Source organism: Leopardus geoffroyi, chromosome A1 (genome assembly GCF_018350155.1).
Source record: "Leopardus geoffroyi isolate Oge1 chromosome A1, O.geoffroyi_Oge1_pat1.0, whole genome shotgun sequence".
NCBI lineage: Eukaryota > Metazoa > Chordata > Mammalia > Carnivora > Felidae > Leopardus > Leopardus geoffroyi.
The window spans coordinates 105,700,902-105,718,255 of record NC_059326.1 but is presented as its reverse complement, the minus strand read 5'-3'; the positions used below and the strand labels follow the sequence as shown (position 1 = coordinate 105,718,255).

Here is a 17,354-nt window from a genome sequence, read left to right as displayed (position 1 = left end):
TCCAAACATAGGTGTTTCTTTATGTAATTTATAAGAGAAGGTTTATAAAAACTCAGGTACCTAGTTCATCTATTCAAGAATTTGTGAAGAATTTAGATTTTCTCATAGAGCACTGAGTCCATTTTTATAAAGCGAATGCTGTCAATTCATCATTATACATAATAATGGTTACACCTAATCACTGATGACTCTTAAAACCAAGTTTTGATGATTATGATTAGGAAAAAAATATTTTTCAGCCCTTATGGCACTGAATTTTATTATTGAATATATTCATTTGATCTTGAGTTGAAGACATATGTACAGATGGATGTGTAAGTCTGTATTAAATATCATATGCTTATAATGGATTTTGACACTCATGAGGAAGGGCACCAGCCAAAGATTATTGAACATTTATAAAAACATGTAAACCTACTACCTGATATTCACCAGAAGAAAAGTTGCTTCCAGCATAACTGCTGAACACAGTTGAGCACAGGGGCACGCTACTGGAAACAGGGAGATTCAGTGAGCATTTATACCCTAAACATGTTTCATGGCACTACTTGACTCTTTAAAGTAAGAATATGCATAATTTTGATAAAAGTTAGAACTACATTTTAAAATTAAAATGAGGCCAGATTTTAGTTTTAGTTGGCTAGGGTTGCTGTAAAAAAAACAAAAAACAAAAAAACCTGCAAAGTTTGAGTTGCTTCAAGCAAGAGAAATTTATTGTCTCACAATTTGGGAAGCCAGAAATCCAAAATCAAGGTATTCAGAGAGAGGGCTATGCTCTCTCTAATGGCTCCAAGACAGGATCTTTCCTTTCCTCTTCTAGCTTCGGGTGTTTGCCTGCAATCTTGATGTTCCTTGGCCTGCAGTTGCATCACTCTGGTCACATGTACATCTTCTCCGTGTCTTTTCACTTCATCTTCCTGCTCTGTTTCACATCATTTCCCCTTTTTTATGGACAGTGGCCATATTGGATTACATCCTACCCTAATGATCTCACTTTAGCTTAATTACTTCTATAACATTCCTTTTCCCAAATAAGGTCACATACTGGCTTCAACCTAAGTTTTTTTGAGAAACACATTTTAACCCAAAGCATGGAATAGTAGGTAAATAATTTGTGATGCAGCAAGCTGACACAATCATGGGGAAGTATATGGAACTGCTTAAAATACAGTGCTACCAAGTCAGAATGGGAGCAAAAACATAACATCCAAACGAAAAAAGATCAGATAAGACACACAAAAAAATAATATTTATCAGTGCTGATAGAAGTACAGCAAATATTTTTCCAATATCTGTTTTCCAAATTTTTACAACAGTATACCATATATGTCGTTTGGTAAGGTACAATTGTTATTCGTGAGACTAAAAATATAACTGTAGGTTAAAGGAACTATGCTCCCCACACTTCATTTTTTATTTCTTTCTGTTATTAACTGCATTTGCAAAAATGAGCACGGACATGAAGATAAAACTCAGTGTGAGCTTCTTAAACCTGAGCATTACATAATATTTTTAGGCTGTTGTAGACTTCTAACAGAATATACAAAATAGATCATTAATTCCCCATAAATAATGAATTGTGTCTGAAGTAAAAACCTAATGGAAAAAGAGTAGTAAGCACCTTTTGTTTAGTGCCATTTAACGCATTTTGATTAGAATTTTAATTTAAAAAAACTTTTTAAAATCATCTCTTGTTTTTATTATATATAAACAAGTATATAGGTGAGTGAGTAATCTTTTGATGTATTTCATTGGTGCTTTCAAATATAGTGTGTGTGTGTGTGTGTTTGTGTGTGTGTGTTCATTCAGGGACTTAAGAACATTTTCAAAATAGGCACTAGTATAAGAATGTTCTTGTACATATAGTGTGTGTGTGTGTGTGTGTGTGTGTGTGTGTGTGTGTGTTCATTCAGGGACTTAAGAACATTTTCAAAATAGGCACTAGTATAAGAATGTTCTTGTACAAGTAAAACCGAATATATTTTGCTTAGGATCAAGGAATGTACTGTGGGCACAAAGAGACTGTCTTTTTGGCGGGGTGGGTGCGGGGCAGTGAGATAGGCAAAGGGGATTAAATGAAGTGTCCACTTCCAGTTGTAAAATAAATAAGTCGCAGGGATAAAAAGTACAGCACAGGGAATATGGTCAATAATATTGTAAAAAATTTGTAATTACTCTTACCATGGGGAGCATTGCATGATATATATAAATATTGAATCACTATATTGTAAACCTGAAACTAATATAATATTGCATGTCAACTGTACTTTACTTAAAAATATATTAACTTTTTAAAAGGAGAGATGAAATCAAGGAGGGGATGAGGAAAAATAAAAATAAAAATAAAACTTTATTGGTCATCGGATTGTTCATTTCAACATGTGTTTCTCCTGTCTTTGAATGGTGGTTTTCAGACATTGATGAGTGCTTGGTAAACAGACTGCTCTGTGACAATGGCCTGTGCAGAAACACGCCTGGAAGTTACAGTTGTACGTGCCCACCTGGGTATGTGTTCAGAACGGAGACAGAGACATGTGAAGGTAAGAGATGTCTTGCTTGCCTAGTTGTGAAGCGTAAGTACCTAGATGGCCATCGATGTTTGTCAAGTACATTGATGAAAAAAGATAGTGAACAGAGTATTGCTTGAATATTTTTAAAATTCAATGATCTCCTTCGGCCTCATCTGTCAATTTTGAGAAATCACCTGTACTGGGGTGTCTGGCTGGCTCATTTGGTAGAGCATCTGACTCTTAATCTCAGGGTCATGAATTTCAGCCCCAGGGTTGGTATAGAGATTACTTAAGTAAATAAATACACCTTAAAAAAATAAAGAAGGAGCGCCTGGGTGGCTCAGTTGGATAAATGTCTGACTTCAGCTCAGGTCATGAGATCACAGTTCTGGGTTCCAGCCCCGCGTCGGGCTCTATGCTGACAGCTCAGTGCCTGGAGCCTGCTTCAAATTCTGTGTCTCCTTCTTTCTATGCCCCTCCCCCACTCACTCTCTGTCTCTTTCTCTCAAGAATAAATAAATGTAAAATAAAAAAAAAATTAATAAAAAAAAAAAAGAAATAGTAGGTCCCTAACCCAGTTTATAAACCCATCAGTTTTGTTCCATTCAGGTAAAATATCAAGAAACATTTTGAAATTTGGGTTGGGGGGGGCGGGTAGTGAAAGGAGCCAGTTTGTTTTACTTGCTGAAATTAAATGTCAGATTTTTTTTTGTTTTCTTTTCTCTTTTTAAAAACTGTCATATACTAGCCTCGGGGAAACCTGGCAGGTAATGTCAGAGTCAGCCCTGAGGCACTTTCTCTGTGGATTGATTGATACACCTCAGAGATTGGCCCAGAAAATATTTGGGGCCTGAGTAAAAGTGGTCACCATAAATATATATTCTAAGGAAATTGTCCTTGCCATTTGATGATTTAAAAGGTACCATTTAGGTTTATTGATAGTAAATCACTGGTTAAAAACTTCTTTCTTTTAACCACATTTTTGTATAGTGGATGCTGTGTGAATTACTTACATGACAAAGGGCCTCATTTTCATTGAGATACCAGCTAAGCAAGCAGGGCATTCAATTATGATTTGTTTCTTTATCTAAGTCCTATGTATTTCTGAATAATCCGTTGTCTGACTCCTAGTCATTGTTCTTTTTAAGTCTTCCTGGGGAGAGTGGGGGCGATGGGAGGGGGCACCTATACAAGTGTCCTCTGAAGGTCTCAAATCCAGAAACTGCTGCCAAAGTTACTTAAAAAAAGATTCCATCTTTAATTATTTTGAATAGACCTTTCCTTTTCTGTTGAAATAGTTCTTTTTTGGTGATTCCATAGCCAAGAAAACAGCAGTAGTAATATGATGCAAAAAGATGTTACCATTCCCTCTTCTTAGTGTTTCATTTCAAAGCATTCTTGTGAACTGAAACAAGTTAGGGCTTGAACAAGATGCCAGAACACAAGTGACTCAGCTGAAGTCAATGAAATGCAATTACAAAGTGCAATTCTAAGCTTGGATTGAATTGGAGGGACCATTGAAAAATACTAATGAGCCTGAAGAAAACAACAACAACAACAAAACAATAAGAAAAAAACCCCTAAGTATAAAAGGCAGTTTCTCTAAACTCAGTCCTGATACCTGTCCCCCTACTACCCCCACCTCTTGGAGGAGCTCCTCAAAGAGCAACACTTCTTTCTTTCAGTCCTAGTTAAAGTACTTGAAGATTCATCTTCTCCATAGTTGAGCAGAAACGATAGAAAAGCTATCTTTTTTTTTTTTTTTTAATGTTTATTTCTGAGAGAGACAGAGTGTGAGCAGAGGAGGGGCAGAAAGTGAGGGAGACGCTGAATCTGAAGAAGGCTCCAGGCTCTGAGCTGTTGGCAGAGAGGCTGACATGGGACTCGAACCCTTGAACCATGAGATCTTGACCTGAACCGAAGTGGAATGCTTAGCCGACTGAGCCCCCCCAGATGCCGCTGAAAAGCTGTCTTTTTTAAGTAGCTCAGGTGTCACCAATGTATTCAGCTGGAGTGTTTCCTATATTATCCTTCAGAATTGCTCCCAGAAACATACTCTGTAAAAAAAAATACTCTAGCCATATTTCCTCTATAGGGTTTTTTTTTGTTTTTTTTTTTGAGGCAGCAAGAAGGGATTTCAAGAGTTGTAGTGTTTTGTTTTGTTTTGTTTTTTTCTTTATTCCCAACTTTCTGCATTTCCTTCCCATTGTGCTTGATCAGTTTTATCTTTTGTGTTTGTGAGGATGAGCTTCTCTTAAGGGTCAGGAAACTCTGAAAGCGTGTCAGCTTAGGATACCTTCTTGGTTTAACGGGGAAGCTGATGAACTAGTTTCCCTGCCCAGTCAAAATACCCTTTAGTCCTGTCTTGAGAGAGGCACATAATGGGGAACGAGGTGGATGGTGTCTTTGAATCAGTTTGGTCCCAGTTGTGTTTGTACACTGAATTGTCAGTGATTTTTATAGCATTTTCCCACCATTGTAACAAGTAAGATGGAAGTGAAGGGTACTAACGCATAAATAAAAGGCAGGGTCTCACCTGCCTGCAGGAACAATTGAAGAGTAGGAGCGAATGGTGTTTAAGCAAATGGTTGGATGATTATATAAATATGAGGGACATTGGGACCAAATCAGGCAACAGTGTTAGTTAGAATGAGTGCGCTTTACTTTTGTCCAAAGGATAATTGTTCATGATAAATCTAAGCCTTTTCTTTAATATGAAATATATTTCGTATCTGTCATTCATAAGAACGAAGCTCATGTTATGTAAATAGAAGAGAAATGATAGAGAAATATTTTGGCTCTAGCCTGATGGCATTTGTGGAAATACAAGTGATTTATTGTGAGAAACGTAACCAAATAGCTTATTTCTCACTTTCTTCCCACTGTTAAGTCATTTGCATTTTATTAAGTGTTTAAAAAAAAAAAAGATTTGAAGGCCACGATAGTCTTTTTCCCTTGGGTCTTCTCATTTCTGCCATTGCATTTACACAGTAAATGTGTCTGCCTGAAGCATTTCTCCTTATTCTGTCCTTTCTAAACTAATTTCCAAAGACTAGGCTGGGAATTATTAGCAGATTCAGTGGAGACTCCAGCTTTCTCTGTATATATTTACTATAGTCACTAATTTTGCTTGTCGTTCATGTTTTCAACAGGCTATTTTAAATATATAATAAATAGCAGTAATAATAAAGTTCCGCTGATAGTTCAGACTAAAGTTTCAAAAAATTTATTTTAGTTTTTTTGTTTGAGCTCCACAAGTCTGTGAAAGTTAACATTTTTACAGCAAGCACTGTGGTTTAGATTGTGTTTCCAGTGACATAACTAGTTAAATGTAAACCAGATGTGCTTTGAAGTTTATTTCCAGGAATGTACAGTGAACTGTTTCAATTCCTGGTTCCATGACATTTGTAACATAAAAACATTGTATTTAAAGAAAAATTAAGCCATTGATATTTGTAGCTGTCATTGTGTGTGTTTATAGTTTGGGAGTTCATAATTGCTTAATTTAGAATAGGGATTTCAAAATACATGATAATTGACATTTTGCTTTTTTTAGGAGCTTCTTACAAATGAAATTCATAGGTGAATTATATATAGTTTGTCCTCAGATTAGTTATCTGCTTCTTTTTTTGACTATCTGGTTCCCTCTTCCTGTTGTGTTTTTACTAAAAGAATTGCAGTACTCTGGAATAGATGCTTTCATTTTAAATCTGTGCTATATTTACAAAACCCGCTCTTGTATTTTTCTTTTAAGAGGATTTCTTGATACAAACAAACTGATTAAAAACAAAAAAAGATGCATTCGTATTTCCTCAATTTCTACTGCAAGAATTAAGTTAGTACCTAGGTACTTCCTTAGTAATTTTGAAGTAGCAAAGAGGGTATATACCTGTTTTCCACATTGATTTTTAAATTTGTGTTTCAAGTCCATAGACTTGCAAGTCAACAGTGAGCCCTGGCTTTTCAGGAGAAATTTAATTTATATTTGACTTGGGCATTCAAGAGCAAGCATTGCCGTCGTTTGGTTATTTTTATGTTTTCCTCAACATAGTATTTTATATTTAATTCAAAGAGGTGTTGGGACGCCTGGGTGGCTTAGTCGGTTGGGCATCCGACTTCGGCTCAGGTCATGATCTCAAGGTCGTGAGTTCAAGCCCCGCATTGGGCTCTGTGCTGACAACTCAGAGCCTGGATCCTGTTTCGGATTCCGTGTCTCCCTCTCCCTCTGCACCTCCCCTGCTCATGCTCTGTCTCTCTCTGTCTCAAAAATAAATAAAAACATTAAAAAAAAAAAAAAAAAAAGAAAAAGGTGTTTAGGAAAAAAAAAAAAAAGTACCCTGGTGAGCTCAGAAATGCTTGTGGTCAACAAAAACAAAAAATGCCTTGGGGTATGCTGACCTGTTTCACATAATTAACCAAGTACAAAAAGAAATCTGTATCCTTTCTTTAAATTGAATGGTTGAGTTTATACTGGGAGTCAGTTTTGGGTGTTGTTTCTAGTACTTGGACTGAAGCTTGTATTTATTTGTAATTAACTCCCGTTAAACTAATTTTATTGGCTTGACAATTTCTTTAGTTACCACTTGAGAACATGGATGTGCTTGTTTACTTATGACAGTCAGTAAGGATTGTGTGGATTATGCTGAGTTGATTAATGATTCAAAGCAGATTAATGACAGCAAAGGTGTGTTTTAAGCAATTAAAAGTTCTCTTTTTTTATTTTACCAAAATCAGTTTTGTTTTGTTTTGGTTTTGATTTTTTTAAAGTCTATGCACCAAACGTGTAAATGTAAACAGGCTAAAGAGAGAGGCAGGTAGATGAAGTCTGGAAGAGAATGCTCTACTCAGTATTAAAGTTTCATCCCTCGTTTCCTGAGTTTTTTCCAGGAGTTTGGAATGAAAGGCAGCATTGTGATCTATTGTCTCTCACACAGGCTTTTTTAATTCTTCTAAAACCTCTCAGAGCCACAAATGACAGAAACAGTCAACCTTTGTTTGTGCCCAGCATATTGTACCCAGGAATATGGTTGTTTTCCATCCATTCAGAATTGAGATTTCCCACAGGACAGTTCTGTCTTATTGTGGGGGAAATCAGTCCCAATTTGTGCAAAGTGGTAGTGAGAGAGTGACAAGTAACGTACTAAATCCTTTTACAATACTGGGCTGATTCCTGTAGTCCTACTGAGCCCCTAGTCCTGTCTGCGTGTATCCATGCTATAAAATTCATGTCTCCGTTCCCCATTCACTTTATGCCTCCTAGATCCATATTAAAATTGCAACAGCCAAGTTTACCAGACATTCTGGCATAGCATGGCTTGTTGGAATAATATTTTCCAGAAACACATGGCAGTTCTAACAGAATCTTTTCTTCCTGGATTGTAGATATAAATGAATGTGAAAGCAACCCATGTGTCAATGGGGCCTGCAGGAACAACCTTGGATCTTTCAATTGTGAATGTTCTCCTGGCAGCAAACTCAGCTCAACAGGATTGATCTGTATTGGTAAGATTCATACACAGGGCTGGTGTTTCAGCTTCACTGCCAACGTAAGTAGAGACCGCAGGCTTTTCTGTGGGTGAAAACGGAACATGATTACAGGAAGCTAGTAATTAGGAGTTTCTTGAGTTGTTTGCTCTCATTATCAGGATCGGAGTAAAACATGATAGCCTAAGCGGGCGGGCTTCTGAATTTTGTTAGCTTCTAAGAAGTGTTCCTGTCACATGAGTAGATACATTATGCTGTAGATCATGAGCATTTGCATACCACACACAGATTGATGTTTGCTACCCTAGAATGCCTTAGGAACCGAGGCAATCAAATCCCTGCTGCATACTTTTTATAACACGATTCAGAACAATAATGTGATAGAATTTGGTCTCAGTTAATAGGACAAGAATTGGAGGCCTTTAAACAAATAGAGGGAATTTACTGTTTTTTCATTTCCCCCATCAATCGTAAATGTATAGGCCCAAGGAAGGAAAGATAACGTTTCCTGCTGTTGGAAATTTAAGGAGAAAGATGCTGAAACTTCCAAACTGGTATCTTTTTATAGGTCTCAAAACATTTAAGGTCAGTTTGTGATAATGATGGTAGGATATACTTAAAACAAGATAGTCTGATCTGGTACTACAAGAAGCAATTCAGCACATGTAATAGGGAAAACTGTCTCACTGTCTGTGGCCCCGTCGGCCAGACATAGGACAGTTCGCAGGGTTAGCTAGTGTTCACTTTTAAAGTAAACTAAATATATATATTTCCAGATCGGAAGGTATTTTAGTTTTACACAGTGCCAAGTAATTTGTCAGTTTTTGTTATCTAGCCAGCATGAATTTTCAGTTGAATGTTTCTGAAAGACAATAGTATTTTCAGTATTATGTCTGATGCTTATACCATTGAGCTGGATGTTAGAATACCTGTTTGTTACATGAAGAAAAAAGACCTAGTCCAGAATTATCAATGAAAACCTTCCCTTTGGAAACGCCAGCTCTTCAGCTCCCCGTGAGGTACAGCTGGTGAAATTGGAGCCTTGCTCGCTTTCCATATTAGGAAACAGACTGCCATCTGCCTGGGGCACTACTTTTTTTCTTATAGAATTCCTTTGGGGGAGGGGTGGAGTCGATCCCGGAAAGGCAGAAATATTTTTGCTAGGCCACAGTTGCCAGCTGAAATGGAGTCATTTTATTGTGCAAAGGAAATGAAGTCTGCGTTAATTAATGTCAATTAATTGTCAGTTAATGTGAATTAATTAATGTCGCAGAAAACTAAACCTGTATGCCACTTGGGCATCAAAAGTACCTTAGTTTTTGCTTCATCGTAAAGACTTCTCTTATTTTGGCCTTTTCCCTTTCTATTTATTAATGAAAAAGGAACAAAGACTTTTTACTCCCGAGTCATTATGTTGGACACTAAACACCACCATATTTTTCTCAGTTGATGTGTTGGGAGTTTTTACGGGACGTGATCAAACTTGAATATCCCAGCCTAGAGCTGCTCGCGAAGAAATTTACTTAATATTTTAAAATTTTAGACATAATTTTATCTGTTTTTTTTTTCATTGAAAACAGAATTCTAGCTTTAAAATGGAAATAGGTTGTAAAACATACATAGAAAAAAATAGGAAAATGTGTAATAGGACTGACAAGTGTCTCTAATCAGTGCTCAGTCTGCAAACCGCTTTTTCATTACAGCCAAATGTCTCTATTTAGAACTGAATAAAAATTCCCTGATACGATTACTAATTTAAAATTAAGTTAGAGCATATAGAAACTGGTGAGATACTTAGAATGTTGAGAGATTTAGAGTATATTCTGCAGACTCCCTAAGTGTAAATTAATCGTAAACTGTTCCGTAAACTGCTTGAAAAGACCATTGTATTCTGGTTGAAAACGATTCAGTGTGATAGAACAATACATTTGATTAATCTTTTCTGGATGACACTGCTCAGCCATTGGATGACTCTTTGTGATCCAGACCAATTTCTCTCATCGTTGGCTTATGTCTGTGTGCTGTCCTCAGTGACATGGACATGACAATGACAAGAGCAGTGGTCTCCCTGGTAACAAGTGATCCTTGCTTCTTTCTTACCTTGTTAGCAGTGCTTTTCTCTCACCCCTTCTCAAGAAGTTTTCGATTTTTGGCCTTCTCTTCTCCTTTCACTTTTCTGACCCCTTTTTCTCAGTTCCCTGTGCCTTCTGTGTCCTCCTGGCCTCCAGCTTAAAGTGTCACCCTGGTCAGTCCTTGGACCTCCTGGCTTCTCTGTCTACACTCACACTTAAATGGCTTCTACATTGACCCTCACATGTTCGTCTCCTTCCTCAACCTCCCCACTAATTCCAGACTTATATTTCCAACTGTCTGCACAGTGTCTCCATTTGGATGTCCAATAGATGCTTCAAACTTAACATGGCCAAAACGTAATTGCTGTCTTTTGGCTTGGACCTGTGTCTCCCAGAATGACTTCTGTCTCGGCAAATGGCAGTTCCATTTTGCCAATCAGCAGCCCGCAAAACCTTGGAGTCATCTTTATGCCTTTCTTTGAAACACCCATTGAATCCATCAGCAAATCCTGTTGATTATATTTGACTTTTATCCATATTCCAACCTTTTCTCAGCACTACCTACCACCAGCAACCCACCCATCCAAGCCCATATTATTTCTCTTCTTGATTATTACTGTAGCCTCTGTCTTATCTTTGTCTTCTCATTATCTGCCACCTTACAGTCTTTCCTTAGAGTTGACATTGTAGGTCAGGTCTTCCCTCACGACCTTTGTTAATATAACAGTCTTCTTCCAACGTACACCCTCAAGACTGCTTATCTTGCTTTATTTTTTTCAGAGTTCTCACCCAGCCCGTAACCACACAACTACATAACTACATCTGATGTATGTATGTGTGTATGTCTGTACACACACACAAAAACAATCAGAGCAAGAGAGATGCATCTGTATGTATGGATATGTGTATCAGTGGATTTTGTGACTTTTGAGTGCTGATACCATGCCAGCCAAAAGAAACATGGTGTTACAAAGTGAAGGCTCTGAAATCAGACTGTGTGCGGCTTTGAGTTGTGATGTGGACACTGTACCACCCGGGTGACCTTGTGGTAAACTAGCTGACCTCTGCGGGCCACTGTTTTTTCCTCTGCAAATTGTAGCTACCTTAGAGGCTATTTTCACGTGTAAATAAATGAAGATGGGAAAAGCCCTATAAAAAGCCATTCATTTGAGACCTGATACAGTCTGATGAGAAAGTCTTTTTCATTTGCACACAGTTTTCTACCCAAACTGAATCTTGCAACAAAGAAAGGCACCCCATCCCTTTTTGTGTTACTTATTTTGTTTTCACTTCTGGCCCTGAGGCCTTGGGCAACAGGGCACTTACTCCTACCTTGCTTGCGTTCAGTCGGGACTCAGAAACCACAGTGGCTTCCGAACCTGCAATTTTACTGTAATTCTCTTTCACTGTTTCCCATTATGCTTTATTTTTATTGTTTTATTTAGCAGTAAAGCTTTACCCGTATTATTAAATGAATTTTAAGGTACATACCATGGGAATATACTTTTTTCTTTATTGTTCTCCGAGGCTGTGTGCCGCAGTAGGCTGTTAAGTTTCTGTCAGACTGTAGTACTCACCTAAGGAGTTTGTCAACTCCTCAGGCTCCTAGGCCGCATACCTGCAGACTTGTGAATCCTCATTTGAACAAGAGCCTTGGCAGTGTCACGCACCCTGAACTGAGAGCCACAGTGCTGTAAGGAAGGCTTCTTGTAGGATTTATTTTACCCAACTCCTATTTGCCCCATCAACTTTGCTGGATTCCTTGTCACCATTACAAAATAAGCTATTCAGCAGTCACGTAAGGAAGATCCTCAGTTACATGTGATATGGAGACAGACTAAAAAGTAAGAGTAGTTACCGCTAGGCAGTTGGGTACACGTCCTTTTTATATGGTCCCTTCTCTTTCTTCAAATAGTTGGCCATCAGCATGCATTCTTCTTTGAAGTAGAGTTAAAGCTACATATATGGTATGTCTAGGCAAATGCCTGAAAGAAAAATCCATCAGGTATTAGCCCTGATGTGTCTTAGTGGTAGTGTCCTGGGTGATGTTTCTTTACTTCTTTATCTTGTAATTTTTTAATAAATTATTCATCAAATAATTATCTTCAGTTAGAGAAATACTGGTGTCTCTGATCTAGAACGTAAATTGTGTGTGGTTTGTTTGGTGGGGGATTACAAGAGAAGGAAATCATTTAAGGAATTTTATTTGGTAAAATCTTAAATATCAGAGCATTTATCATAAGAGATACATCTTGTGAGTGTTTTTCACACAAGTAATGATCTTAGTGTGGTAATGCACTGTGTTTGTAAATACCAGCATAAAATCTTAGACAACAGTGGCCGCTAGTGTGGAGTATCACTAGATTTCATTATAAAAATTATCATACCTTATGAGATGTACATGGTATAATACTGGGCTTATGTGTAATATAGTATATTTAAAATACATGTACACATAAATAGGTTCGAAACATACGCAGTGAAACGTTTTTAAAATAATGCTCTTGTTAAATACTGTAAAAATTGCCTATGTCGTATATAACTGCATTGCATTGTCTTCAGAGATGAGAGCTCCCCATTCCTTCCTGTTCCTTTTCAGACAGCCTGAAAGGGACGTGTTGGCTCAATATCCAAGACAACCGCTGTGAGGTGAACATTAATGGAGCCACTCTGAAATCTGAATGCTGTGCCACGCTCGGAGCTGCCTGGGGCAGCCCCTGTGAACGGTGTGAACTAGGTAGGGGGCCGTCCAGGGCTCTTTCTGGGCTTGTCACAGGAGCTTCTCCTTCACATAGCCAGATAAGCTGTCTCACTATGTATTTCCGTAGTGAGGAAGACCGTAAGATGACGACCCTTTTCTGTTATATCTTTTCTGTTGAAATTCATTCACTTGTTGAAATAGGTACTTGGTTTATCCCTTGACTGTAAGCAGACCTTCTGAGCACCCGCGACAAGGAAGGGAACTAGCTGGAATCTAGCTGCTCAGTGACTGTCAGTATCCGTCAGGATCCGTGTCTGCATGTGCCCAAGTAGAAGATGGCGTCTCTTTGCCTTACATCTTTTTACTTGTCTATTTGTAATTTAGCTGAGGATGTAAAAGCAAGACTGAACTGTAGGAAAACTGTCAGAATCTCAGTGTGGCTCAGCACTGATGGGAATTACCACCGTATGTCATGCACGCTACTGAATCGATCGGATGGCATCTGGAGCCTTGGCCTCTAAAACCCCAGCTTCTGGTTTTTAGTCAGTTCAACTTAGATTCCGTTATACTGTTTCTTGAACTTAAAACACTTAGGTTTCCTTTTGTAATGAGGTTCTGTTGTTCTCACAGATACAGCTTGCCCAAGAGGCTTTGCCAGGATTAAAGGTGTTTCTTGTGAAGGTGAGTGTATACTTGGACGATACTGTAAGTGTTTAGAGCGGTATGTCATGTTGACGTTCACTTCAGAGATTTATCATTCTTAAAAACCTCAGTACAATAAAAACAATGAATCAACAAATGCTTTGTAATAATACTCTTGGAAAACAGCTTAGAGTTCCCCCATTTCTCCTCTTTTATGCTGGTGGGTAAATTTTCATGGGGACACCGTTAGGTGTCAAGGCACAAAACAGCTGGGAAGGGAGTGTGTCTGGGCTGTTTTATGGATGGGCAAGGCCTTGGTCATTTTCACAGCTGGTGCCTAGGAAACCCAGTGGTTGCACTGTGAAATATTTCTGTTCAGGCCAAGTAATAATCCACATTGTGTTGCAGATTGAATCTGCTATATGGGAAGACTACACCTGCTTTTTCTATTTCTAACATCTTTTATCCCTCTGCTTGCTTCATTTCCCTGCAGACGTTAACGAGTGTGAGGTATTTCCTGGCGTTTGTCCAAATGGACGCTGTGTCAATAGCAAAGGATCTTTTCATTGTGAGTGCCCTGAAGGCCTTACGTTGGATGGAACTGGCCGTGTGTGTCTGGGTAAGACTCACATCCTCATGGATTTGATGCATGAAACCAGCAATGAATTTTTCTTATTTCTTGGGCATTGAGCAATTCAAAACCATTGGGTCTATAGCTGGAAACAGGCCTTAAGTGAGATATTTGGAAGGAAAATGACTAGACGTTATTTTTAAAGTGACTGTATTTAAGTGACATGGTTCCTGTATAATACAGAAAGTTGGTACTGCTCAACAGTTATCTCAAAAGTCAGTTTCTTTAATCAGGTATTTCAGGCAGGGTCAGTGTTTCACATTGGCCAATGGAGTAAGAAAACTATGTTTTGAACATGAAAGAAAAATTGGAGACTAGTGTTTGGAGTCAACGTTTATCAGGCCATTGAAGTTACACTCTTAGAGAAGACAGTGAGGAAGTCCTGGGTAAGGTTATTGTTTCTTTTTAAAAACATTGCCAGAGGGGCGCCTGGGTGGCGCAGTCGGTTAAGCGTCCGACTTCAGCCAGGTCACGATCTCGCGGTCCGTGAGTTCGAGCCCCGCGTCGGGCTCTGGGCTGATGGCTCAGAGCCTGGAGCCTGTTTCCGATTCTGTGTCTCCCTCTCTCTCTGCCCCTCCCCCGTTCATGCTCTGTCTCTCTCTGTCCCAAAAATAAATAAACGTTGAAAAAAAAAATTAAAAAAAAAAAAATAAAAACATTGCCAGATAGGGCAGCTGGGTGGTACAGTCGGTTGAGCAACTGACCCTTGATCTTGGCTCAGCTCATAATCTTATGGTTTGTGAGTTCGTCCCACGTCGGGCTCTGCAGGGACTCTCGGAGCATGCTTGGGATTCTCTCTTCCTGTCTTTCTGCCGCTCCCCCACTTATGCTCACTCGCTCTCTCTCTCTCTCTCTCTCTCAAAATAAATAAACTTAATTAAAAAAAATTGCCTGATCCTAGTCCTTCCTTTACCACCTGAGAGTTTAAATTTTCCTAATGTTTTATTTTCTAAAAATTTAAAATTAGGAAGCTCTTTCTTTCAACATCATTAGTACAGAAATACATAATTGACCTTATCATTATCAATGTCATTTTGCCTGAATCAGAGTTTGATTAATGAAAAAGAAACTTTTCTTAATCTTGTATTGTATCTAAGCAGTTTTTTAGTTAATTATGGGATTCCCCAACATGCTATAGAACAGTAAGTTTTTATTTTCTAAAATAACTTATTATTCATAGGCTTATAGGTTTATATAAGCTTATATAGGTTTATAGGTTTTTATTTATAGGTTTATATTTGTAATTTAAGCTTGTACATAACACATGAGCATTGATAGTGTTATAGTCAGATATCTTTAAGGTATTTATTTATTTTTATTTATTTTATTTTTTTAATTTTATTTTAAAGAGAGAACAAGCAAGTGGGGGAGGGCAAAGGGGGGGGAAAGAGAGAGAGAGAAAGGAACAGAGAATCTTAAGCAGGCTCCACACTTAGTGCAGAACCAATGTGGGGCTTGATCTCATGACCTTGGAATCATGACCTGAGCTGAAATCAAAAGGAGGAAGCTCAACTGACTGAGCCACCCAGGTGCCCCTAAGGTATTTAAATGTATCGGTGATTTTTTAAATTAGTAGTAAAAACTGTTTGCAACATCATACAGATTAGTTATTATAATTGACACAGATTTCATTTTAAGTTAATTTTAATAGTATATTTAAATTAGGCTACAAAGTATGACTATAAAATCATACGGAACTGGTTAGAAATGATAATATCCAAAGTCCAATAATAAAGGAAAATTCTTTTCAGATTTTTATTGTTAAATTATCTGAGAAAGTATCTTTTGAAGATGCCAAATAACACTATCAGTATTGGTCGAATGACTAATATATCAAATTGCTTTCAGTAACCAAAGAATTCTATACCTGAAGAGATATATTAGTAATTGTAAATTATCACTCAACAAAGTATGTTCCCAATAATATTATTCAAAATCAAACCTTTTATAATATTGTAAAAGGATGCATTGAAGTCTTCATTCTCGCACTTGGGTTAAATGTTTTTGGCACTACTTGAACTATTCTACAAAAATGCACTGTGGCTCCGGACATGAGGAAGTTTCAAGAAGAGACTAACATTTGAAAATGTAAAATATCCTGAGAACAAAAGTAGAGGAAAACCACTTTGATAGAAACTGATCTAAATCAGGGTTCCAAATTCGAATACTTTCAGGGGCGAGGCGGGTAACTTCAGTGAGTGAGGTGATAATAGGAGTCTTGAGGACCACTACAAACTCTAGATAGAGAGCGTATACTATCCCAGAGTTTCCAAATGCATATTCTAATTTCTCTGCCAGTCAGTAAAAACATTCCCAGGCCAGATGTGGCCAATGTACAGTGTTTTGATTCCTGAGGCAGATATTGATATGGATCTGTGTAGCAAAGACACGGGATTACTCTGCCAGCCTCTCATAACTTTTCACATATTAAGTTCAAATGCTTTTTATTTATTTTATTTTATTTTATTTTAGCTAATCTTGCTTCTTGAGCAAATTACTTCAGTGACCTCAGAAACAGTTTGACTCAGTCCATAGTTCTCAGGGTACCTAAATAAAACTTACATATCTTGTTAAGATCCTTACTGCCCTGGCAACAGTATTAGATGGGGTTGGCTGTGACTGAGAACAGCCCCTGGATGCCTGGAGGTCATGAGACTCCATGGATTGCTGTTGTACCTCACACTACCAGAGAGCATGGCTTTGGAATTGGTGTTGGTGTGGATATAGAAGTCAGAATCCCCTATTGTGAATACCTATAGTCAGTCTACCAAGTCAAAATGAAAATTTACCACAGTGATTTATTTCTTTAAAAATAGGACTTTGTAATTACCATCCTTGGAAATGTTTGTAACTATAAGCTAAAGGAGGTTGCTAAAGTTTATGGTGCCTTTGCTTGAGCAGTTGAAAGACCCAGTATTGACAGGAACTAAAATAGTAAACATATTTATTTCTTTATATTTATATTTCCATTAGGGATCTCTTATTCTCTGTTAAACAGTTGTGAAGTTTAGGAAAGGATTTGATACCTTGAAATGCCAATATCAAATAAAACATACTATGTGATTAAGGAAAACCTTTTTGATCTCATTATCCATATTTAGCCAAGTATCCATTATCCATATAGCCAAATGTTTGACTGTAGTTTGACCAACAACTCTGTTGACTAATAGATAAATCTGTGATTTACACACCATGCTAATTTACCTTATCTTGTGACTCTTGATTGATCTAAGGTCCTGGTATGTTTCAAGATTAAAGGGAAAATTTGACATTTAAGCAAATAATTTGGCCCCTTACTAGGGCAGATTTACATA

At 37.7% G+C, this 17,354-nt stretch overlaps 1 protein-coding gene across 1 annotated transcript in view; it reads left to right on the top strand.

Moving 5' to 3' along the window:
* The window catches only part of FBN2 (fibrillin 2), a 258,860-nt gene that overhangs the window by 161,789 nt on the left and 79,717 nt on the right, over positions 1-17,354 (top strand). Inside the window, exons 19-23 of the mRNA XM_045487659.1 lie at positions 2,415-2,540; positions 7,893-8,012; positions 12,666-12,803; positions 13,398-13,448; positions 13,903-14,028. Of these exons, the coding sequence (XP_045343615.1) occupies positions 2,415-2,540; positions 7,893-8,012; positions 12,666-12,803; positions 13,398-13,448; positions 13,903-14,028 (561 nt within the window). The remainder of the gene's footprint in view (positions 1-2,414; positions 2,541-7,892; positions 8,013-12,665; positions 12,804-13,397; positions 13,449-13,902; positions 14,029-17,354) is intronic.